Source organism: Orcinus orca, chromosome 4 (genome assembly GCF_937001465.1).
Source record: "Orcinus orca chromosome 4, mOrcOrc1.1, whole genome shotgun sequence".
In the NCBI taxonomy this organism is placed as follows: domain Eukaryota; kingdom Metazoa; phylum Chordata; class Mammalia; order Artiodactyla; family Delphinidae; genus Orcinus; species Orcinus orca.
In genome coordinates this window covers 21331563-21356792 of record NC_064562.1, presented here as the reverse complement: position 1 = coordinate 21356792, position 25230 = coordinate 21331563, and the positions used below count along the sequence as shown (strand labels likewise).

Below are 25230 nucleotides of genomic sequence, written 5' to 3'. Positions count from 1 at the left end.
GTCAAAGGGTACCAACTTCCAGTTATAAAATAAAAAGGTTCTGGGGATCTAATGTACAGCAGGATGATTATATTTAACAGTACTGTATTATATATATATTATATTTAGCAACTTGACAGTTGCTAAGAGAGTTAGCATTATATGTTCTTGTCACACAAAAATGGTAATTTTGTGACATCATAGAGGTGTTAGCTAATGCTATGGTGGTCATCATTTTGCAATATATCACATCAACCCGTTATACACTTTAAATTTAGACAAAGTCAATGATATCTCAATAAATTTGGGAAAGAAATGGAAAAGAACTGATGATTCCTCCCAAAGTCCTCAGTCAGAGTCACAAACTTTGGACTCTGATGGAAAGTAAACTTAGTGTTTGTTCTTGTATTTACAGGTTAAATTTTGTTTTGTTTTGCTTACTGTATTCATTATCCCATTATCCCTATATATTAGATAAGCCACATTGGTCTCAGATTAGTTGAGTATAGACCACCTTAAATTCTTTCTAAAACAGTATTGAATATAAATACACAAATAACATGTAAACAACCAAGGGTTTAATAAAGCAACTAGTGAAACCTTACCAAGAAGGTATTTAGGTTGGATCACTTTAAATTGTAAACTTTATTATTGAAGGGTCTAAGAAGGATGAAGTACAACTGACTTAACAAAACGTATATAACTTATTTTCTAGCATCGCTAGGAAAGTGATTTGTAAGTCTGCACTTAGGCACATCTTACCCATTTCGGCATAAGAAGGATGCTTGATGGTGATGGCAATGGTGTGGATTGAAAGCAATACTGTAGTTCTGACCATGAACAACAATCCGTTACAGAACTCTACAATCAGCACTCTTAGCATTTGTTTGGCAAAAGAACTGCCCTTGCTTAACACTGCAAAATCTCGACCAGGTCCAGTCACCTAACCACAACAAGAGCTATCCATAGAGACAGGTGATTTCTGACAAGGCTTGTGATCTCAGATGTATTGGAAAAGTCCCTTGCCTAAACCATATCCTGTTTATATGCTGTATTGCTTGAATCACCATTGTGATTCATTTCCCTGTTTTTAAAAATGTTTTCTTAAGCATTATTTTTAAATAAAAATGATCCTTGGGAAAGGTAGCATATTATGCTATTAATGATTATTTATACTTAGGCCTAATGTAGCTAATGAAATGTGTTTGTCAAACAGCTGCCTGAGAACTGGCTTTTAAGGTACTGGGGTTTTATATGATGAGAAGAAAAAAACCTGGTAAAACATTTTGGGAGTGGGAAGGCCTATTGGATAGCTAGAATATGGTCCTGGCACCCTCACTGAGGAATGTCATGGGGTGTATATTATATTACACAGAGTATATTTTGTTTTCATTCTCCTCTTAGAACCACCTAGGATGTAAATTATGATTAAAGAAGACAAGCTTATCTGAAGTTAATACTCTTGGCATAATTTCTCTGTAAATCCTGACCGATATATATATATTCATATATATGCAAATCCTGATATATATATTTATGTACGTACATATTTATATACATGCAAATCCTGATATATATGTATATATATATATTTTTCCAAAGGTTAAGGAGAAGAGAAAACTTATTAAATATTACTTAGGACTGTTGTCTGATATGATTTCAATCATTTTCTTGTTCCCTTTAAGTCTGGTCTACATAATACATTCTTCAGAATTCTGAGCACGTTAGTGTAAAGATGTTTCACCTTAATTTCAGCAATGAGATTCATAAAACATGCACTGTACTAAGGACAGCCTTATAAGTTGATTAGGTATTAGCTCTGATATACAAAGTCTCAGCATTGAGTTCATTGATGGTTTGTAAACATGAAATCTGGGTATTGTCGAGCTTCTAATTGGTAGTTTAAAACCTCTTTTTTTGTGTGTGGCTAGTTAAAAACAAAAGAACAGTTACCTGTATTTCTTGTTAAGAGAAAGAGGCTTACAAAGATGCTGGAGCTCTGCACCTGAGGGAATGCTCCAGAAGGGATTGGGGTCTGTATTACCTGCTGAATTATTTCCAGGCCAGTCTTCCCCATCTGCCAGTGTTTAAATTTCTCCAGGGCTTCGTCCACAGAGAGTTTCCCATTCTTGACTTTCTCTTGCAGGAGGATGAGTTCCTCCTGCCCAGCAGCAAGGCAGCCCCTTATGGTGGAAAAGCCTTGACTCTCCATCCGAGATCTGTCTACAATATGAGGGAAGGGTGTTTTAATGAGAAGTCTGCATATGACAACTGGAAAAAAAAAAAAGCACTCTAAAAAATAAGCAGTTTGAGTTTCTTGTTCTAGCTAGTCTATAAGCAGTTACAGAATAAATCAGTATAAATTTTTAAATGAGCTTCTTTCTAAGGATGGTCATGCCTCAGACCTAGTGTTGTGGGTGAAAAGAATATGTCTCATCACTGAAAAACATAAAGGGATGAGGAGAGAAATAACAGCAAAAGTTCTGCACTAGGCTGGTGGTGGGCAGTGCCAATGTCATTCTTTTGTGAGGATTACTTTTAATTAGGTCCACAAAATACTTAGCATAGGGCCTGCTGCATAGTAAGCTAAATAAGAAAGAGTTAACACTATCATTACTAATACATATTTATGGAATAAACACAATCTCTCCAGCTTTGGGACAAAAGATCTCAACCAACATCCAAATGTCATAAGAGGTGCAGGATCATTTGAGAATTTATTCCTGAAAGATTTAAAATAAATAATTGCTTTTGTCGTGACCTGCTTCCTTTTCAGAAGAGTTTATTTTGGAACATGCTACGTCTTATTTGCTCGGCACGATGAGAACATTCGATGGTCTGATGTCTCTTGTGTGGCTGCTAATGCCACACCAGACACTGGCCTGAGGAACAGTGAGAGCAAATTGCAGACCACGGGGGAGTCAGTGTTCTGATGGTGCTTAAAGACATAAATGAAGCTGTATGCTTTTAGGGACTCTCTGTACTCTCCAGGCTACCCCAGTCTCTGTTACTCCCTATAAGTCTCTGGATGACTTCACACTTGTACTGCCTGCCTGGCTGCAGAACTCATTGGAGTTCTCATTTACATATTTCTCCTAAGTCCAACATACTTATTGCATTATCTCAGCAGGGACTGGATGACTCAGCAGCAGCACAGGTCGTATGCACCATCAAATCCAAATATGCCCAGAGTCTAGAAGGAGAGAAGAGGTAGTCCCGCCAAGCTGTAGGCAAGCTGGTAGTAAATTGGGCCTATCGCTGGAGAAATTGCTCATTACTGGGAACTCTTTTTCAAGAAAGAAGTAGATCAATTAGACTGTATCTAGACCTGATTGACGGGATTTGTGAAATGGGGAGGGCATTCAAATTCTGTATAAAGATTCATTGATAGGATTGGTTAGTCTGGAAATGAGAAGTTCAAGTACTTGATAGCAGTTTTAAGTATTTGATGGGAACTTGAGCCTCGGGGCAGTCTTGGAATGACCTCTCATGTCCCTTTCAGTTTTGAGATTCCAGCAGTGAATCTTGGAACAGGGGCACAGAGAGGATTCTTTTTTTGTAAAGGCTCACATGCACATAAAACTGCTCCATGGCCAATCATTCTGATTCCCACGGGGGCTTTCTTGGCTTGTCTTTTCACTTCAGAAGTCCTATATCCCCAGAACTAACAAGATGTCAACAGATTCTATACTCTTAAATCTTTTCCTTCAGGGATGACAGGACATGAAATCCCACGAGAATTGGAGAAGCAAAAGTCAGCCAGAGGGCTCAGCGGTTCAGCAGCCAAAAGCACAGGTAACAATTGAGATCTTGCTTCTTGTACCACTTGCTTTTTATAGGTCTCCACAATCCAATTCAATTCGTAAGATGCTGTTTGCAGTAGAATTCCATGTGCCATTCCTGCCAGAGTGTGGAGGTTTAGCATCGTCATTTAACAGCTATGCCATTTAACTAGCACCTCACTTCTGTCATCCCTTTGCCTAAGTGTGAATCCATTTTTATCGCAAATACCCATGCAGCTGGATTTTCTGCTTTTATAGAAGTTATGTCAAGCCAAGCCTTCCCAGAAAATGGTACCAACTTCAGTTTTGCTATATGTGCACGTTTAGCTGAATTAAAAAAAACACATTGAATTCTTTTAATAACATTCATTTCAATTATCCCTTCATATTTCAAATTTTAGCTACGAAAATATAAGTAAGATGACTTTTTGAGGGGAGGCAGGATTCAGTTTTGCATGGTTGTGCAGAGACAACAAAAGAACAAAATTCAGGAGTGGCAGAAGTTGTAGACAGATTGAGTCCCGAAAGTGAGTTGTTTACAACTAGACTAATTTTACATACATCTGCTTTTTCTTCTTTTTTTTTTTCCCCCACACTAAAAACATTAAAACCAATTGTCTTGATAAATTACTATTAGGCATGACAAGCTGCAAAGAAAAATGATTAGGCCTTTTACCCCCTTTCTAAGGGCAGACTAATCAAACCAAAACATGCAACCTGTAATTTTTGGAAGGCTGTGCAAAATTTCTTTATTGCATTTAGGTGACTATTTTATGGGGGGTGGAAGGGTTTTTCCTTGCTCCTCAAATTGTATTTATTATTAGTTTATTCTCATAAGAGTTAGTATGAGTTTAACATAATTTTCATTGAAAAGCATTTGTCATACTGCTATTTGCCCACATGGCAGACTTGTTCTCTTATCGTAAAAGCTTCAAGACAAACTACAGTTTCTAAAGTTTTAGTTCCTTTCAGATCAGTTCTTCTTTACAAGATTTTCCATTTGATCAAGTTTTGGTCAAATTAACATCAAGCAACCCGTCTGGTGGACATATGAACCTAGAGATTAGGTGAGAAAGCAAACTGAGCTTTTCATAAAAGTTCTTTCTACTACCAAGTGACTGGCTAGAAGAACATTTTTCCTGAGAAACTGAAAGTCAACAACTTGATTGGCCAACACCAAAGAACTTAAAATGTGAAATATTTACTTAGTAAATATTAGGTAGTCATTGAAATAATAATAATTTAAAAGACCAAGTGCAACTGAGAGTGTGCTTATTATACAAGGACAAGTACAAAAGCAGGATGCAAAATTGCATATATAGTAAAATTTTAACCATAAAAATGTTGTGCATATAATAAAGCAGGCAGGGACAGTTTTAAAGATGATACAGGTCGTTCTATTGTGATGGTATCAGAAGTGATTACCTTTTTCTAATTTCCAACTTTCTGAAATAATACTATATTGCTTTTACAATAAGAAATTTCTCCCACTTCGCGAATAGGTTTCTCCATGGAATACACCCTTCCAAGCTATGCCAGATATACTATACCATGCTATACCATACTGTACTATCTTACCAAATTATTTTGTGAGCAGCTGGAACAAACTTGAAAGTAATAGGACTTAAAAAAAAATCAGTGACCAAGGTTTAAATCTGAAGTTACTTTTTTGTTCCGTATCTAAGAAATTGGCAGCAAACGAGCTCAGGGTCACATGAGCAAATTAGGAGATGTAGTGTTGATGTATTCCTTGTAACTTCCAAGGAAAGTATCCACATCTCCTTAACCTACAGCTGCTATTGACGGGTTCTCTCCTTGACTAAACTTTAGTCAGGCTCCTGAGTCCTTTTCCTAACTAGGGCTCACCTTTCGTACTTCCATGTCTGTCTTTGCATTGCTCAGTTTTCATAAGAATCCTGCTGTTGCTTTAGCCAAAATCCCCCACCCTTGATATCGGATCACCTTCAATATCTGTTTGGGTTCTTTTATCTTCCATCATCCCCCTGATGTGATCTGATCACTTGGCCTGCCTGGAGTAAGAATCCTGTTCAGTCAGTTTAGGGGGAATCTCTCTCACCGCTGGTGTTCTTAGTAATTTCCCATCCACTTCTCACCCCTCCCACACACTCTGCTCCTGGGTTATAAATTCGCATTCTTCCTTGTGGCATTCAGAGTTGAGACCACTCTCTCCCATACTGTAAAATCCCATAGCGGCAACCCCTGTATTGTTGTATATAATCCCCTGAATAAAGTTGGCCTTACTGTTTGACAAGTGGCAGGATAATTTTTTCATTAACAATATATTCTTTGCCACTTCACTTTAATTGTAAATTCAGAAGGTGAGTCCCCATGCCCTGCCCCACCACCATTTAGAAAACACAGACGTGTACTAAAAAAGAAAATGACTATCACTCACTACTACACTCTTCAGAAATGTGGAGTATTAACATTTTGATGTTTCTCCTTTTTAAGTGTACATTGCTTTCTTTTCTTCTCTTTCTTTTTCTGAACTAGGTTTATACTGGTATGTTTCCAGCTCTTTTCTCTTATTCCTATAGCCTAAGAATGTTTCCATGCCATTAAATATTCTTTGAAACATGAGTTTTAGTGGCTGTATTATATTCTGAAATTTGTATATTCAATCAAGTATTTAACCATTTTCCTACTGTTGGCTATTTTGTTGTTTCCAGTTTTTCCCACAGTTATGTACTATTGGTGCTTAAAAGTCTTTAACATAAATCATTGGCTGTATTGCTATTTATTTTCTTAGGATAGACTCCTGAAAGTCTAATTTTTGAGTATGTACACTTTTAAAGCTGTTGATACTTAGTGATCAACTCCTTTCCTGGAAATGTGTTGTTAAATACCTCTCACCAGTTGGATAAGGGAATGACTGATTTGATACACTTTAGATAATATTTTGCATTATTCAAGTTAAAAAAAAAGCACAAAAACTTATAGTAATTTGATAACCTAAACCATTCTTTCACTGTTAAGTGATTCTTATGTCAATGTAATGCTAAATACTGTAGCTTTAAGCACTGCATAAGTACCAGACCTTAATACACATGGCAAGTGGTGCTGACTTAATCTCTTTATTTTCCTAAATAGTTGAGTTTGAAATAACTCAGTGACAAAACTTGTCCTGGGTTACCTTTTGAGTTAAAACTTAATACAAATATTCCCTAGTTATTGGTCTAGTAATATTTTAAAAATTCCTTTCACCACCTGACATAATTTTTTTAATAAGTTGACTTTGTTTTATTAACACACTCTATTATTTAGCGTAGTTTTAGGTTCATAGTCAAACTGAGTAGCAGGTACAGAGATCTCCTATATACCTCCAGTCCCACATATGAGTAGCCTCCCCCATTATCAACACTGCTCACCAGAGGGGTACATTTGTTACAGCTGATGAGCTTACACTGACACATCATTATCACCTGACATAATTTTGTTAATTAGTATTTTTCTTTGAAAAGTCACATATATATATATTTTAAAATTTTATTGTAGTTGATTTACAATGTTGTGTTAGTTTCAGGTATACAGCTGAGTGATTCATTTATACATATACATAAATTCATTCTTTTTTGGATTCTTTTCTCATATAGGTTATCACAAAATATTGAGTAAAGTTCCCTGTGCTATACGGTAGGTCCTTGTTGGTTATGAATCATATATATTAGTGTGTGTATGTTAATCTTAAGCTCCTGATTTATCCCTCCCCCCACCACGTTTCCCCTTAAGTGGGACCATAAGTTTGTTTTTAATATCTGTAAGTCTGTTTGTGTTTTGTAAGTAAGTTCATTTTTATCATTTTTAAAATTAGATTCCATGTATAAGTGATATCATGATATTTGTCTTTCTCTGTCTGACTTACTTCATTTAGTATGATAACCTCTAGGTCCATCTGCGTTGCTGCAAATGGCGTTATTTCATTCCTTTTTTATAGCTGAGTAATATTCCATTGTATATATGTACCACATCTTCCTTATCCATTCCACTGTTGATGGTCATTTAGGTTGCTTCCATACCTTGGCTATTGTAAATAGTGCTGCAATGAATATTGGGGTACATGTATCTTTTCAATTTATGGTTTTCTCCTGATATATTCCCAGGAGTGGGATTGCTGGGTCATATGGTAGTTCTATTTTTAGTTTTTTAAGGAACCTCCATACTGTTCTCCATAGTAGCTGCACCAATTTACATTCCCACCAACAGTGTAGGAGGGTTCTCTTTTCTCCACACCCTCTCCAGCATTTATTTGTAGACTTTTTGATGAGAAAATCATATATTTTTATACACAAGAAAATCAAACAATTCCTCTGATTCTGTATACTAATATCTTCTCATGACTTGTTTTCTTACTGGCGTATTCTCTTAGTTAGATTTGCCAGAGCATTTGCTAATTTATTCTTTTTAAAAATAAACTTTCAGATTTAGTTAAAATTTCCTGTGTTTTCACATCTGTGAATTTTAAAAATTCTACCATTAATTTTCAACTTTTACTAGATTTATTACATTGGTTTTATTCCATATTTTTTTTTACTAGTATCTAGTTCCTTTGTTTTCCTTTCCTTGTTTAATAACTAAAGATGTACAGCTGTGATGTTGCCTCTGCTTATAGTTTGCTTGCTAAGCATTCAATTGTGTTTTAATTTTGTTTGCCTTCACAGGTTTTTAGAATTTCTTCAGGTGTTTTTCATTTCTGTTATTAATTCTTTAAAAAGTATACTGAGATCAAAAAGTGGGTTGAATAGGTCATATTTTTATTGAGTTTTTAAAAAATCAGATAGCATATTATCAATTAAGGGTTTTGAAAAGTGTACAGTCTGTTAAGTACAAACTTAACATTATCTTAATTTTTTATATACCCTATTTTATTGTTTTTGCATTTTTACTGTTTTATCAAAGATTCAAAGTATTTATAACCTCTTACTACTACTGTGGTTTTTGTCAAATTCTTTTATTCTACCACATTTTACTTAAGTATTTTTAATATTTGCCACATAAAAGAACATGGATGACATGCTTTTATTTGGATTTTAGAATTTAAATAAATAAAATGATTTCTTTTTCTAATACTTTTGCCTTGAATCCTATTTTCTAAAATTAAGATTGAAAACAACTCGTTTATTTCTTTTTCTTTAAGCAACCATTAATGACCATAAATTTTCAACTTTTCTTTAGTATTTTTTTTTACAGTATATCTTCAAAAAGCAGGATATAGTTTGATTTTGTCTTTTATCCAAATTTGAATCTGCATCTTTTATAAAAGAATATATAATGTGGTATTTGGAACCAGGCAATCATGGGTACAAATCTCAGATCTGTCTCAGCCACCCTTTGCAAGCTTCAGTTTGTCTATAAAATGGAGGTAAATAATACCATTAGTTACAGGGTTGTTGCAAGGTTTAAAGGAATTAATATGTGTAACATGCTCTGTAATGTTCCAGGCTTGTGCAAAAGTCCAGGAAATTGTAGAGATAGTTGTTGTTACTATGATAACCTGGAAGAACAGGATAGTAGGCGATTCTAAACATGGGCTTCAGAGTCAAAAAGAATTAAACTGAAACTCCACCTCTACCACTTATTAGTTCTGTGACCTTGATTACAGATAACCAATCCATCTTAAAAAGGAAAATAATATCTACCTCATAAGATAGCTGTGAGGACTTGATCTATGGTATCTATGGTATCTATGTGAAGCATTTATATATGCTTCACACAGTGCCATGTGCCCTCAGTGATTGTGACTGCTCTTTGAGGATGTTTAACTGACACATGTATTTTCATAACTGCTGTTCTAATTATAACCTTATTTTGTATCTTTTTTTTGCCTTTTTTTTAGTTTTTGTCTTTTGCTAGAAAGATTAGGTAGATAGATATAGTGTATATATATTCTATAATTATATAATATTAAGTGATTTTGAAGGTATATATTTTGTTTTAAAATAATGATTACTTTTATAAATTTCAGAGATTTTTTACCTTATATTTTTTGATTAGTAAAGACTTGATAGGGCATTATTTTATTTTTAAATTATTTTCTAGTTCCTAGACATTTTCATATTATTTGAGCACTGGACCTAGATTATTGCAATAAAATTATGATCTCTTGCATTGCATATTTTTATCATCAATATTTTACATTCAGATGTTTTATAAATAAATTTATAATAATTATTTAAATTTAATTCCATGTTTTATTGAATTCATTATTCAGCACAAATTCTTTAATGCCATAACTTTTTTTTTAATTTTTGAAGTACAGTTGATTTATAATATGTAAGTTTCAGGTGTACAGCACATTGATTTAGTTATATATGATATATATACTTTCTTTTTGAGATTCTTTTCTCTTATAGGTTATTACATAACATTAAGTATGGTTCCCTGTGCTATACAGTAGGTCCTTGTTGGTTATCTATTTTATACCTAGTAGTGTGTATATGTTAATCCCAGCCTCCTAATTTATCCCTTCCCCTACCCCCTTTTCCCCTGTGGTAACCATAAGTTTGTTTTCTGTGTCTGCAAGTCCCTTTCTGTTGCTAAGTATCTCTCACTTATTTAGAAGATATTTGGGGGAATACTTTCATGATGACATAGAAATGCTATCTTTTCTAAAATAGCATTTTTTGGACATCCAAAAAATAGCATTTTTTGGACATCCAAAAAATGTATTTGTTTTCTTCTTACACAAACACATTAGCTGACTAAATATAAGTTGCAACGTTTTCCCAATAAATCATGTAGTCCATTATCTCAAATTTTTGTTACATCATTTTCTAAATTGTAAAACTGATTTTGATTTTTTAGAAGAAAATCTAAGTTAACATATTTCCTCAATACTTTAGGGTTGTTTTTTCATCTTTATAACTAAAACAGTTTGCTAAGATGCTTTTAAATGTAGGTATATTTCCTTATTTTTTGCTAGATCACAGCGAGTCTGTACAGTCTGCATATTCATTCCCCCACTCTTCTGTACTCTGAAGCTTTGTTAAACTATGTCATTGATTGTATTTTCTAGCCTATTTTTAAAAACACCTATTATACATGAGTTGGATTTCTGTTCTCCATGTCTTTTGACTGTTTTTAGTATTTCCATGTATTGGGAACAAACCCTTTTCCAATTATGTTCTCAACTTCAATAATTGATTTTACCCACTGTCACCCCTTTTTGTTATAACCAACGTGGATTTTAGTTTGCTATTGAAATTTTAAGTTTCAAGTTTATTTTATTTTTGCCATATGTCCTCTAGTCACTTGATCCATTTTTGTCATGTCACATGTTTCACCTCATCCTGCCATCTCAGCTAAAATGTCTTTCATCTGTTTTGCTTTCATCTCAGCCTGACCTTGACCCCCGACTTTCTGTTGCTGTTTCTTCTTTATGTTTTCAATTTGTTTATGAGTTTGCAGTTTTCTGAAATTTTCTTTTTTGGCTCCTGTATATTGTCAGTGGGTATCTAGCACTGATCCTGAAAGCTGAATGGTTTAGCTTAATTTAATAAATGAAAATTAAAGATAACTCATACTTCTTTACAGTTATTTTCTAAAAACAATTATACATCATTAGTTGGGATGTTCTTATTTTGTGTCTGTGTGTCGGGGTGGGGGGGGGGCACACTTGCATATTTCCCACTATCTATCTCCACACTGATAGCTTGGTGCTTCTTGGGAAGATATATGACAACCTTACTCATTAAGGAAGTGATTTACAGAAGTATAATTATCCTGAGTCTTCATGATGAAATTCTCCTTCCTTTCCTTTGACATGGTTTTTGAAGTTCTCATATCATTTATTTATTCTTTCCTTCAATTTTCTTAAAAGAGAACGCATCTATAGAATCATGTTGGACAAGAGATTTTGGTGGTTGTTTATCCTTTGCTTCTATTCCTTGTGTTCAGATCAAATTTTGTTCTCTGCTCTAGGACTACAGAGGACTTTGGTGCAACTCATAACTCAAGATCCCACGACTTAGCAGCTTTGTCTAGTGCAGCTTTGTCACAAATAGGTGGAACATGATTCTTTGGCACTATGTGCTGATAGGTCTGCAAGCAACTAACTCCCTGAATAAACAGTAAGTTTTCTTGCCCATCCCATCTTTCCTTCACAGAGCTTTACTGCAGGGCCTCAGGTTGCTTCCTACTGGGAGAACTACTTTTTCTGCATGTATATAGAAAGACCAGAGCTGGAGTGGAGAGAACTTTAAAAAATTAGCATTTGTGTAGTAGAGTGATAGCTAGGGGTCAGCGGGTGGACTACTGGTTTTATTTGCTTCAATCCCTTTTTTTCAACCTTAGAATTAACTGGAATCAGTCCCATATTCCAGCATTAGCTTTATTCCAGTCTTTGTTTCCACTATTATTAAGAATTCCATCTTTTTGATGCCTTTCCTTCACAAGCATTTCTTAGAGGCCACTGCTGGCTGCTGACACATCACCATTTTAGACAAGAGCTCAGCTATTACACAAGTTTTTCCAGGTATGACCTTAACAAAAACAGAAACCAACCAAACAAAAAACTCCTATGAACATGACAAATGGAAATGTCAGTTATACTGAAAAGGAGAATTGAAGCCATTATTCTTCTATGGAGTACAAATAACTACATTTTGATAATTTTCCCTCTTTTCTTTTTAATATATCAATTACTGGCAAAAGTAGCCAGATGAAAATACCTCAGGGACCCGCATTCTCTTTTGCCCACATAAGGGTAATACCATCTGCATTTCTCCAGGTCTCCTACTTATAGAAAATTCTGTTATTTAACATTCATCACACTGCTGCAGCACTGGGAACTTACAGAGCTCATACAAGATATGTTCCCTGACTATATCTTTCCCAAGAGCATGCACACCCCCTGAAAAGACCAGCCAATAACGATTTTGCAGTCTGCATCGAGGAATTAGTGGGCAGAGACTATATCAGAGATTGCAAACTTGTAAGCCTACAGGGGCCAGAAAGATGGAATTACTGAGCAGATACAATTCAGTGCCTGCTTATTAAACACATCTGAATAGTCTTCATTATCAAAAATAATTATTTTCTTTTGTGTTTTTATTCATAGCATGATTCTCGATACGTCTTTTATTTTCCCAGTTCTGATAGAATTATGAGTTTAGAGAAATGTGTCTCAAATATAAGAAGACAATATGGAAAGCATGATAACAAATGAAAATATCAAAAGTAATTTGTAGCTAATGATACAATAATACAATAGGGAGTGGTTGGAGATTTGAATTGTTACATGAGACATGGATTTAAGCATGGTTTAAAATGGCAAAAAACTGAAATTATATTGTGCACATTATTTTTGAAATATAACATATTTAGAGGCCAAATCTGACCACAATATGGCCTTTCAAATAGTTTCTTTTGGTTAGATTTTGTTTTTTGTGTGTTGGTTTGAGATTATTATTATAGCATATTACTGTTCTCTTGTCTTCTGCTTGTAGTCCATGTCTAAGGTAGGACTTAGGCAACTAAATTCTAGAAGCTCCACAAATAACTCTTATGCTCATCTGGGATTGAGAGTCACTGGTATAGGCAGCTGGTTAGGGTGGACGTGCTCCTCCTACCTCCCACCTAACCCCACCCCTCAAAAAAATGGTTTGCCTTCCAAGCATGACAGCAGCAACACACGCTTGCTGAGAGGATTATTATTTCACTGTGTGGCTGGGCATATCTGTGGCCATGACCCATGATCACACGGAGGCAGTTAGGAATGCTAAGAACGTTAAACATCATCAATGGCCATTCCTCACCTCTGAGGTACCACTGTGTTGATAAAATGGGGATGATTCTAGTGAAGATAGAAAAGGCCCCATGGCGTAGCCTAAGAAAAAGATATAACAGAGAAAAACAGGTCTGGGAGACGTGAGCAATCTTGACCCTAGACTATTATATGATTTTGTGAGGCGTGGAAAATTAATCAGCTATTTCCATGTCCTCAAAGTCCTTACATTCCTCCAGCACCCTTTGACTTGATCATGTTCACCTAGTAGCCTTCTAATTATCTAATTACTAATTATATTTTATAAAAACTTTATTATTAATATTTGGCAAGGGTCTAATGAATACAAGCATTCTCGTCCCTGGGAAGAAATCTTCCCATAAAACAGATTTAATCCATTGGGATTGGGGGTTATAAATCAGTCCTCCATGAGCTTAGTTAACAGGACTCAGACATCAAAACTCTAATTGATTCCAAACCCACTGACAAATTCAGTTCTCTGGTTTGCCACGTTGAAGAACAAACCCTTGACTGCTCTGTGAGGCTCAATTTTGGGAAGTGGGTGGAGGTGTGGTAGCAGCACATTCTGGGGACAACACTCTGGCACTGATTTAAAATTTTTCTAATTTTAAAACCAACTTGGAAAAACTGATTTTAAAAATGTATTTTGATGGAAACTTTTATCTGTGATCCAAAGTCCTCAGCATTTTTCTTATATTTTTTCCAGGATGTGAAAATTGAGTTGAAGAAATCTGTTGAGTTTCCATGGAAATGGTGCCAATTAATTTTTTTCTGTTCCTCAGGAAAATTCCTTGACTTAGCAATAATGTAGCTTCCTGGCAATCCCTTGGCAGTCTTCAACACAGGGCATCTGAAATGCCTATACTTTCAGTGGGAAAATAGTTGGCTCTCAAAATCCCTTTCCCTTCCAGCATATAGTGAAATAATTGAATAATTTCTTTAACCTTTAGAGAACCTGTCCAGTCCCTTTAAAAAATCTTGACTCTGACAAACACTTCACAAAAGGGTCTTTTTGTTCTCTATCAAATAAAGAGATTATCATTGGTGAAGCATGCACTGTTTTTCCTATTGCACCATGAAATCCCAGGGTATTTGAAGAGTATTCATTAATTTAGGAATAAGTAGTTTTGATTGTCTAGTATGTCCCATGGTCTGGATGGTCATAAATATCTGAAAAGATTTAGAGAAAAATGGCTGGACATTGGAAGTCCATTAGGTACTTAATTCTTTAATTTCAAAACCTTCCCCATTATTATTTTATTTTTTTTTTTTGCGGTACACGGGCCTCTCACTGTTGTGGCCTCTCCCGTTGCGGAGCACAGGCTCCGGACGCGCAGGTCCAGCGGTCATGGCTCACGGACCCAGCCACTCCGCGGCATGTGGGATCTTCCCGGACCGGGGCACGAATCCGTGTCCCCTGCATCGGCAGGCAGACTCTCAACCGCTGCGTCACCAGGGAAGCCCCCCCATTATTCTTAACTAATTATGTTCTTCTCATGCTAGATTCTGATTTCCCTGCAGACTGCAGTTATCAGGAAGGTTTTTTTTCCCCTAACATTTCATAGGATTTAATGTTCCTCTACTCCTTGAAAACAGAACAATAATCTTTTCCATTCTGCTGAATTACTAATGTCCACAGTTAAAGGAATCTAGGGGAACTGCTCTAAGGTGACTAATCAAAAATATCATCAATAATTGGATTGACATATCTAGAGAGTGAAAAATGCACACAAAAATTTGATTAGAATTTTTAGTAACCTAACCCCCCCCAAGAATTAAAAAAATCTGGTCATCATTGATCTTGAAGAAGCAAATTAAGTAACAAGATATGGACAGATGTTAATCCAGTAAAATATTTTATAATTTAGGTTCTTGTTTCCTTTCACCATTCTCTCCTCCCCTTTTATTCTGAGTACAGAAGGGACTATTTTTTCTATACATATGGTAGAATATTAATAGGTTTCTTCTAGGCTTCAAAAACATTAGCAGCCTTTTCTTACATTGCTCTCTGTGGGACAACCAGAGGATGACAGATCTGGCATTCTGAGGATCCCTTCATTACACTTGCTACTTGTCCCCTTCTTTCATCTCCTGTGGCCTTCTTCACATCCTCCTCCTAATTCTAACGTAATTTAATTAAAATATAATAATTGAATAATTTGTTAAAAATGCTTTAGGGAAACTTTCTCCCAAAGAGCTCAAAGCGTCCCCTCTCTTTATTCTTTTCCAAGCTCTGTGAGGTATGTGGAAGAGTCCAGATAGGAATAATCTTCTCTACTTTAATTCTTCAATAACTGTTTGATCCTAATTGTACAATGATCTCACATGGAGTTCTGCATTTATTTCTTGAGAGAGCTGAAGGCACAGTGGGAGGCTAATAGTAGACTTAAAAAGATGTATCTTTCCCTTCAAACTAAGAAATCACTGGAAATGAAAAATTGTCCAATAAGGAGAGTTTTTTGCATACAAATTTATAAGTAGTCTATCCAAGTGATTTGTAGGAGACTGGAAGTTCAGGTCCATCATGTGCTGCATTCAGACACCACATACTTAATTGGAAGAATGATCTAAGTACAAGCTCACTGCTGTGAGAAATGCCACTTGAAGTGATGGGTGATGATCATTCATTTAAGGACACACCTGTGTTTGAAGGATGAGCCACAGCATCCCAGGAGCAAGTCCATGAGGTTCTGTATTTAATAGGTCAGTGGGTGTCAGAAGTTGGTGCAATCAGCACTTTGCTATTTTCACAATGGCACACAAAGAGGCTATGGAAGTGGCTGCTGGTGAAATAACTTCCCAGTTTTATTTTAATGTCTCTCTCAATGATGTATGAGTAACATTTCAAGGTAATATTATTTTGGAGTGATGTTATTTCAAAAGTGGGTTGAGGTTAAAAGCATCTGTACATGCTCATTGATTATCAGAGTCATCCAGTGTTGCCTCCACCTCTGCCACCTTTTATGTTTTTCATTTTTGAACTTTAACCAAAGATTTATTATCAGAAAAACATCATAATAAATAACCTGCCAGAGTACCTCTTTTCAATAGGAACCAAGTGTGTCAGGAAAGACTGGAGGCAGCTGCCTCCTTATGAAGCAAGAGGAAAATATTCCTCCTGTGTGAGATGCCTCTGAGCTACAGTGTTCAGCTCTTTTCTGCATGACAAATAATTGTTCCAATAAATGGTAGGTCCATTACCTAAGGCAAGAGAATAGTGAGACAGTCTTTGACTGGAGTTCAATGCAGAGCACAGAAAACCCATGCTGGTCCCCTTCAAGGGGGCATCAATCATCTGCCCCTCCTACCAAGTTAGGTTCCAGAGGCTTCTCTCTAAAGGTCTCTGAGGGATGTCAGAGAATTTGTCTTACCTGACCCTCCTGGAGCTCTGATAACAAACAATATTATCAACATCACCACAAATATCCTAGTAAGGCCTTTGTTAAATTCTTGCCTTTGTTAATTAAAATAATTTGGCTTTGTTAATTAAAATAATTTTCTTGCATTAATCTTACTATGGAAAAATTATATTTGGGTAAGACACTGACTGACTTAACAGTAAAATTAGCCAAGTACACAATTATTTACTTCTATAGCAGGAGACTTTGTCCAGTATTCATAAGATTTCTTTAACTCTTACTTAGAGATTATTAAATAAACTGAAGTTCATGTTAGTACCTTGTTTCTTAGGGCCATGGAACTTGTCACCATTTGATTGTCTTCTGGCAGTCTTTTGTTGAAACACTAAAAAATAGAACACAGATTATTTATTTATAAAAAAGAACACACTGTGGAAGACTGTAGGAAATTAGAATGCAGTACTTCATTTTCCTTAGTAACAATTCCTGAATTGTATTATTTTTTGAGTAGGAGGATTATTAAATTTACAATTTTCTCATTTGTGCAGCTTATCAGTCATTTTCAAAAAGCATTTTCTTTGCACAGAGTAGTATAATGCTGATGGAACGCCTCATTAAACTGTTTAAATCAAGATATGATTCCATTTTGATACCAGGTAAAGATAAAAGCTGCATTTTGTTAAAAGTGATAAATGCTAAAATCACATGAAAAATTCCATTTGCACAGAAATTACTCATGCTGACTTTTTGGTGATAAGCAAGGATAAAGACTGTTGCTTCTTAAACAGATGAAAAGACTTCTGGATTCCCAGATGTAATAATAAAAAAGATACTTTATTCTTGCATCATCTAGCTAGACCTCAGACCTATTAAAGCAGCTTATTCGAATTACTCCATTATCTGAAAAGTACTTTGTTCTCATTTATTATTTCTTACATGGAATTCTGTGAGACAAGTCAGCATTACCCCATTCAGCAGATGAAAGATAAAATTGATTGTTTAATATTTATTGAGCACCCACAAAGTTCCGTATACCTTCTGGTATTTGTTAACGAGGAAGTCTGTAGCCTTTAGAGCTTGACTTTAGAAACTGAATATCCCAGACTTCCATTTATTTTTTATGGGTAAACTATAGGGTTTGGGAACTGAAAGAGGCCTTGGAGATTTAGTCCGATGTCATATGTTCATAGATGAGAGAGGTGGAAATAACTAACATATAAAATAACTAACATATAAAAGGGCTACGTAATTTTGCAATGATAGTGGAGCTATCATTTTGGATCTTTGCCATTGGTCTCAGTATTCTTTAAACCAGTCTAATATCAAGGTCATATCTGTGATGAATCCAGATAGCATTTTTTTCAAATTTAAGAAAGTTCCCTAAGCCATATCAAATCAATAATTATTTATTAAGCACATATACTTTGCCAGCTGTTGTCAAGAAAAAGGGTACTCTGCTCTGTCCTTCAAACAGGAGAAGCGAATATACTTTCAAAGTATGATGTGTTTAAGAGAAATTATACACATGAAATAATATTTTTGGTTGAAAATCAATTTTCTGCTTCAAGTTAATATTTGGAAAACATGCTAAATATAACTTACTGGCAAGTTCTGGGTTTGTGGCTTACATTTTTTCTCAAATAAAATATACTGATGGATATATGGTATGTGAATGTATTTTAGGATAATAAAAACATTTTTATAAGTGGTGCTTGACTTTTTTCATTGGCCGGTTCATAAAGTCGTGAAAGAATAAAACACTTTTGAAATTTTAATAACATGCAGACGCTCTGTGCTTTTTCGCCAGTATTGTTAAGATAGCAACTGAGACTGTCTCAGACAAAAAAGCTGTAATCTGGCATCATTAATATGGGAAATAATCTGAATCCAAAGATAAATTCAGAAAATAAATTCTTCCAATAAAAAGTATATTAATTGATAAGTTTTAAGAACTCTGATAAATTTTGAAGCTATGGAGTACTAGAATTTTTTTCCAGCTTTTTGGCATTCATTGGTTAAAAATCAGTTTACACCTTATATTTTATTGAAATACATTTGTTGACAACAAATGTCCAGACTTCGTGAAATACAGTAAATGTTAGGTAAACATGCTCAGTTTCTAGATTAAGAAGTGACAGCAGCATATTTATTTATTGTTGACATTTCAGCAGCGTTTGTAGCTAGAACAGCCTGGGACGGGGTGGAGAATTGTGGTGGGAGAGTAGGGGTGCTCTGAGTAGAATGATGATGAAAGTGCTGATAACAGAACTCATTAAGAGCAGGATGGGCACTAGGTCATGCCCCATAGTACAAAAATCCCCTCTACCACAATAACCTCCCTTGAAATTCCCTCCTAACTCATCTCCAGCTCCACCCACTACAACCATTATCCTCCTTTCACCTATAGACAAGCCTCATTTCCTTACAAGAACTCAATTAGCAATTAGCATATTGCCAAACACACTGTTTCTCCTTGTTATGAAAGTTGGGAGGTGTTTTTGAATATAAATTAATCTTGGGAAGACACCTATATTAACTTGTTTCTTGAAGAAAGAGCTAGCCCATCCAAATGATCACCGATGCAAACATGCATACCAAGGACACATGCTCTATTAGCCTTAGGAAAAGAATACATAGATATAAAATTCCAGACTTTGTTAATCTTTCTTTTTACAGTGAATATTCGCTGAAACATTTAAATTGCTTCTACCGGCGAAATCTTTGCTCTAGAAAGCTTTATACACTTTGTTTACCATCTCACCCACACAACGTTTATGAGAGGTAACTATAAAATCCATGGTATAGGGAGAACCAAGCACTGGGTATGGAACATTCAGATTTATATATGGAAGGTATGTATTTTTATACAACAGGATTTTTGGTAAGATGAGATTCTGTTCTAAACACATAGCAACTGAAAAACAATCTATATACTAGAATGCTAATCTGCTTGGCACAGTGGAAGGGGTATAGTTTTGTCTTAATATTATCAACATGCATGGCATGGGAAAATGGCTTTCTCCTTCTGGGCCTTTATTTCCTTTGCCAATAAAGTTAAGGCTTAGGTGAGATGGTCTCTAGTGACTTACTCAGTTCAGATATTCCAAAACGCTACCAATTCTTTTTCCCCCAAGTCATTCCAGGCCAAATGGTTCCTGGATAAATTCTCAAATGAACATGAATTTAAATAGAATGCTATCTCTGAGGGGGAGATTCTTTTTACTGGGGGCTTAGACTAACAGGAACACTAGCAAGTTAAATCACAGACCAATGTTAGTTTTTCATAATATATGGAGACAGTCCTGTCCCTATGTGTTTGAATTCCCGGAGAATATTATTTTTGACCGCATTTTATTGCGTCAACGTTCAAATGATGCTATGAAGGCAATTATGAAATAACGTCAATTTTGATGACTCTGCCCTAGTGAAACCTTATTTTTCTCTTCCTACCTAAAATTGGAATTTGATGAGAAAGACTAATGAATGCATTACTAGTAGCTGTCACTACCTTTAAACATTAAAAAAGTCCATAAAGAAAGAAAAACAATTTTTGAGGTTCAAAATAATCTCAAACAATGCAAATGCCCCAAATATCACCCCCATTTATTTTCAATATTTGGTGGAATGACTTCTATAAAATTTTCTCTAGAATAGAAATGACACTGAATGGAAAAAATTATCATAGTATTAAATATTCAAAATGTTAAGCAAAGCAGAACTATCAGAAGAGCAGAGGAGGAGAAGGTGAAATATAACGAATTCACTTGCACTGTTTGTCTTTCCAGGTTGCTTCTGCAAGAACGTTCTTCACGTCAACCTCATTAGTGGCCTATTTCAAGCAAACAGATTCTTCCAGGGCTGCCCTTCTTTGAAAATCTGATAAAGCTTATTTGGAATTATTTTGTAAGTGGCTAAGCTAATGGAAAGTCAGTGTAATGCGTAGCCAAATGTGTTCATAAAGATATGAATTATAAACCACAAACCCCTTGATGTTCCATGCCCATTAGAAGTGTGAAGTGAAATGCTGCTTAGAGCTGCATACCTATCACTGATGATAATTCTTGAAACTAGGGATTTGACATAAAATGAAATATACAAATCTGTATTGTGCTTCAGGTCCTCAGTACAGGTAGCAGCAGTATGTTTATTAAACACTCAGCAAACTTTCATTAGATTGCTAACTATGTAGCGAAGTGCTGTGCTAGGTCCTAAGGATGCAAAGGTAAATAAAATGCGGTCAGTTTCCATACTGTCCTCCATTTTGGTGTATTATTTTAAGCAAAAGTCAAATGTGTCATTAAGGCCTACTCATGAGAGAGGACAGAGATAAAAAACAACCAGAAGGGCAAGGGTCATAATGCAACCTCTGTAGCCTTCCTCTTCCTACCTTGTTCCCCCAGTTTGCACCCTGTGAATGGTAATTACAAAAAGGCAGAGTGAGGTAAAGGAAAGCAGTGCAAACAACCCCTTTGTCTAGCCAGTGAAGGCAGGGAACAGAATGTTCTAACCCGATGAGTAGTCATACTGACTAATCAAATCCAAGCTCAGAGAAGAGATGTAGCCTCTTTGCAAATGGATCAAGATAGACTGAGCACTCCAGTCAGCTTAAAAGCACCATCTCATTCTGTTAGCAAGAGTTATGCGTTGCCAATTTCAACAAATTTATCAAACGCAGGTCACCACATTTGAATAGGCACGCTAGGGGTGTCATGGCCACAAACAGAAATAGTCACATCAGACACATAACAGGAAGGTCTTTCACCTGAAAGTAGTTTACTGACTGCAGACATAGAGTCAGGAGTTGCAGCTTCTTTTGGGGGAGTGGGAGGGGAGAATCTACAAATGATCAGCCAGCACACATGAGGTCATGGATGTGGTTACAGTGTACTCGGGAGATTGGTGGCGATGGGAAGTTGGAAAGTACATATCTGCGTGAAGGAAAATAGCATAGAAATTCTAATTCGGTGGAAATATCAATGAATGCTTTGGTTTCCTAAGGAGAAAACATTAATTTTCTTTCCAGTTTGTAATGGAAACTTTTAAGTCTGATAGACGTGTTCCCATAAAAATCCTTTCCCAAAACAGGAAATCTCACTATAAATTACTTTTTCTACTTCTAAGGAACTGAATTTTCATTAGAATAGAATACAAACTTTTTATTTGCATATTTATCCTTTTTGATGCAAATAAGAATATTTCTATTCTTGAAATGTTTCTTATCCAGGAAGTTGGGACACTGAGAGAAAGAGAGCAATCGATTTGTGGAATTCTGTGTAATTAGAGCTTGAGGGCATTGTAATGAGTTTATTAGCAAAGTCTCTACTCCACCACTGGGTAGGCAGGTCTTTCTTCATTTTGCTACCAGGCAGGCAACATGTATTGAACACCCACTGCTTGCAGCGCACTGGACTAGGGGCTCGTTTCCTCCCATATGATTTCATGTGTGCTCACTGCTTGATTTTACTTCTTGAACACTTGTATTCAATAAAAAATGATATTAGCGTAGACATTCCTCCAGTAACATCCCTGGTAATTTTCCTTTTGTTTCAAAGAGAAGTGGTTTGGGTTGTTAGGAAGTCACTGTAATACTCTAGAAGCTGCGATGAGTTCACCTTTTGGTTCATGCTTAGTGATTACCAAGAGTGATTTCTCTGGCCTCTTTCTTTCCTCTTATATCAGGAAATATTACTGTCCTAAGAAGTAACCAGTAGGATCAGGTCACGTTCACTTTGAACAAATATTAAATACTAGTTCTGCCAATAAGACTCAAACTACAAAAATGCAGATTGAAAATTTCCAAAGGACAGGGCTGCTTATTTGAGATTTTCTTGTTTCTTGAGGTGGACCTGTTTTGCTATAAACTTCCCTCTCAGAATTGCTTTTGCTGTGTCCCATAGATTTTGGAAAGTTGTGTTTTTATTTCCATTTCATTTTATTTTCTGACTTCCTCTTTGATTTCTTCACTGACCCATTTTTCTTTTTAGTAGCATGTTGCTTAGTCTCCACATGTTTGTGTTTTTCCCATTTCTCCCCTGTAACTGATTTCTAGTTTCATACCGTTGTGGTTGGAAAAAATGTTTGATATAATTTCTATCCTCTTAAATTTGTTGAGACATGTTTTGTGGCCTAGCATAGATGCCAGTAGTACTGTCTTAGCCATGACAATCAAAATGTCTCTTAACACTGCCAAATGTCTCCAAATGTCTCCTGGGAGGCAAATCATCACCCGTTAAGACCTGCTACTCTAGGCCAATTGGGCTTCTACTAAAAGACAAATTTAACAGAGACTCTAGGAGCATCGTATGTTAAGGGGAAAAAGACCAGAATTCCCAATGTGAGCACACGTCTGAACAACTGCTCCTTGTCAGAGCTGTGCCAGTACTCTATCAGGAAAAGGAGGGAGGCAGAGGATCACTGGGAAAGCAGGGACACTGGGTTTACAAACAGATGATAAATATGTCCTCTATCCTGAGACCACCTGTGATATATATACAAAGTCCTAAAGCTCATGGTTTGGACAAGGTCACCAGGCCAGAGAGTAGAACCTAGGGCACTTGATCTAAGGCTTACTTTAATCCATTTGACAATATTTCTTCACTAATGAGGACAGAGGCCAATCCATTCTGCCACATTTATGATGATATGGATTAATTTTCCTAAGAGATTCTACAAGGTTTCTTTTTCTGTTTGCATTTCCATTGCATTGTATGTGATCAATTTCAAGTACAAGTGAATTGCAAGTGGAAAATTTCTGAGAGCAACTGAGTTGTACTTGACATTTTGGGGTCCCAGTAGCTGAGTAGCTCTCAAAAAGGTCGTACACAACTTTGTTGCACTGTAAAATGCCAAGGGCAACTCAGTAGCAATTGAAAATTGAAAGGGAAATTATATTCTACCCCAAATCAGCAACATGGACTCTGAAGAAGGATCTTGGTTTTATTAATTGTGTGAGGAGAAAATGGGAAATTGCCCTTTGATGTTGAAAAATTTTCCCAAATAGGCAGTCATCTCTTTGCAATGATTTATGGATATAATTTTACTACCCATCTATCTATATTATGAAAAGTGCTCATTTCTTTCTTTGATTTGTCTTAAATCAAGAATTTTGTTACTAAGAAGGACTGTGAATCCATGTTAATTCCTCTATATTCTTGAAGCTTAATGAACCTGATCCTTTCCAGTATTATAGGGAGAAAAAGATGGAGAGAATATGATTCTTAAAAGCAGGCAGACTTCAAAAACTTTTCATTTAAGAAAAATGAGTTATCCTTTTCACTGTTATTAACATAAAATTAGGTTTAGTATAACAAGAATGGAATAAAAAATCCAGAAACGTATCTCTTAATAAAATGAACCACGGGTTCAATTTTGTATTAATAAGTTACATTTCTGGGGATAGGAGATGGTGGTGATGGTGGAAATAGAGATTCTCTCTGATACATTATGCTGTGTGAAAGCAGTTAGAATGCTTAGCTATAAGTGAATATCCTAGAACTTTGTCCCCTTAGGTACAGGATTCCCTCTTCATTAGGAGTACTTAGATGGTTTAAAAGAAGGGAGGGCTTCCCTGGTGGCGCAGTGGTTGAGAATCTGCCTGCCAATGCAGGGGACACGGGTTTGAGCCCTCGTCTGCGAAGATCCCACATGCCGCGGAGCAACTAGACCCGTGAGCCACAACTACTGAGGCTGTGCGTCTGGAGTCTGTGCTCTGCAACAAGAGAGGCCACGACAGTGAGAGGCCTGCGTGCCGCGATGAAGAGCGGCCCCCACTCGCTGCAACTAGAGAAAGCCCTCACACAGAAACGAAGACCCAACACAGCCAAAAATAATAAATAAATACATAAATAAAAATTTTTTTTAAAAAGGGGAAATTTAGGAATTACTAGGTTGATATATTCTTCTGACCAACCTCTGTAGTGTTAGTGAAGTCTCCTACCCACATTGATGTACTTCTTGTTACTTTTATCATTTATTCGTCCTTGTACTCATTCAATTAATATTCATCAAATATTCATGGTTTCTGCTATGAATTCAGCACTGAGCTTGGCACCAAGGATACAAAAACAGATGAGGTTTTGAAAGGCAAAAACAAATGACTGGTCTCTTCTTTTATGGATCTTATGGGTCAGAAGGAAGAAATAAATATTAACTAATGACCCAGAAATAAATACATCAAGAAAGAAAATTGGTCCTACCATGTGTACAAACGTGGTAGCCAGACTGAGCTGGGTCGGGTCTAAATCACACATCTTCCCCTTCCTAGTTTTATCATCATGGGCAAGACGCTGAAACTCACTGAACATCAGTTTCCGTATCTCTATTTTAAATTTATTTATTTATTTATTTA

At 35.9% G+C, this 25230-nt stretch overlaps 1 protein-coding gene across 6 annotated transcripts in view; it reads right to left on the bottom strand.

Moving 5' to 3' along the window:
• The window catches only part of BANK1 (B cell scaffold protein with ankyrin repeats 1), a 439628-nt gene that overhangs the window by 15530 nt on the left and 398868 nt on the right, over window positions 1-25230 (bottom strand). For all 6 annotated transcript variants that reach the window (XM_033402064.2, XM_049708850.1, XM_033402039.2 and 3 more), the window contains 2 exons: window positions 17203-17268; window positions 2024-2202 (listed from right to left, as the gene is read on the bottom strand). In XM_033402064.2, coding sequence (XP_033257955.1) covers window positions 2024-2202; window positions 17203-17268 — 245 coding nt within the window. The remainder of the gene's footprint in view (window positions 1-2023; window positions 2203-17202; window positions 17269-25230) is intronic.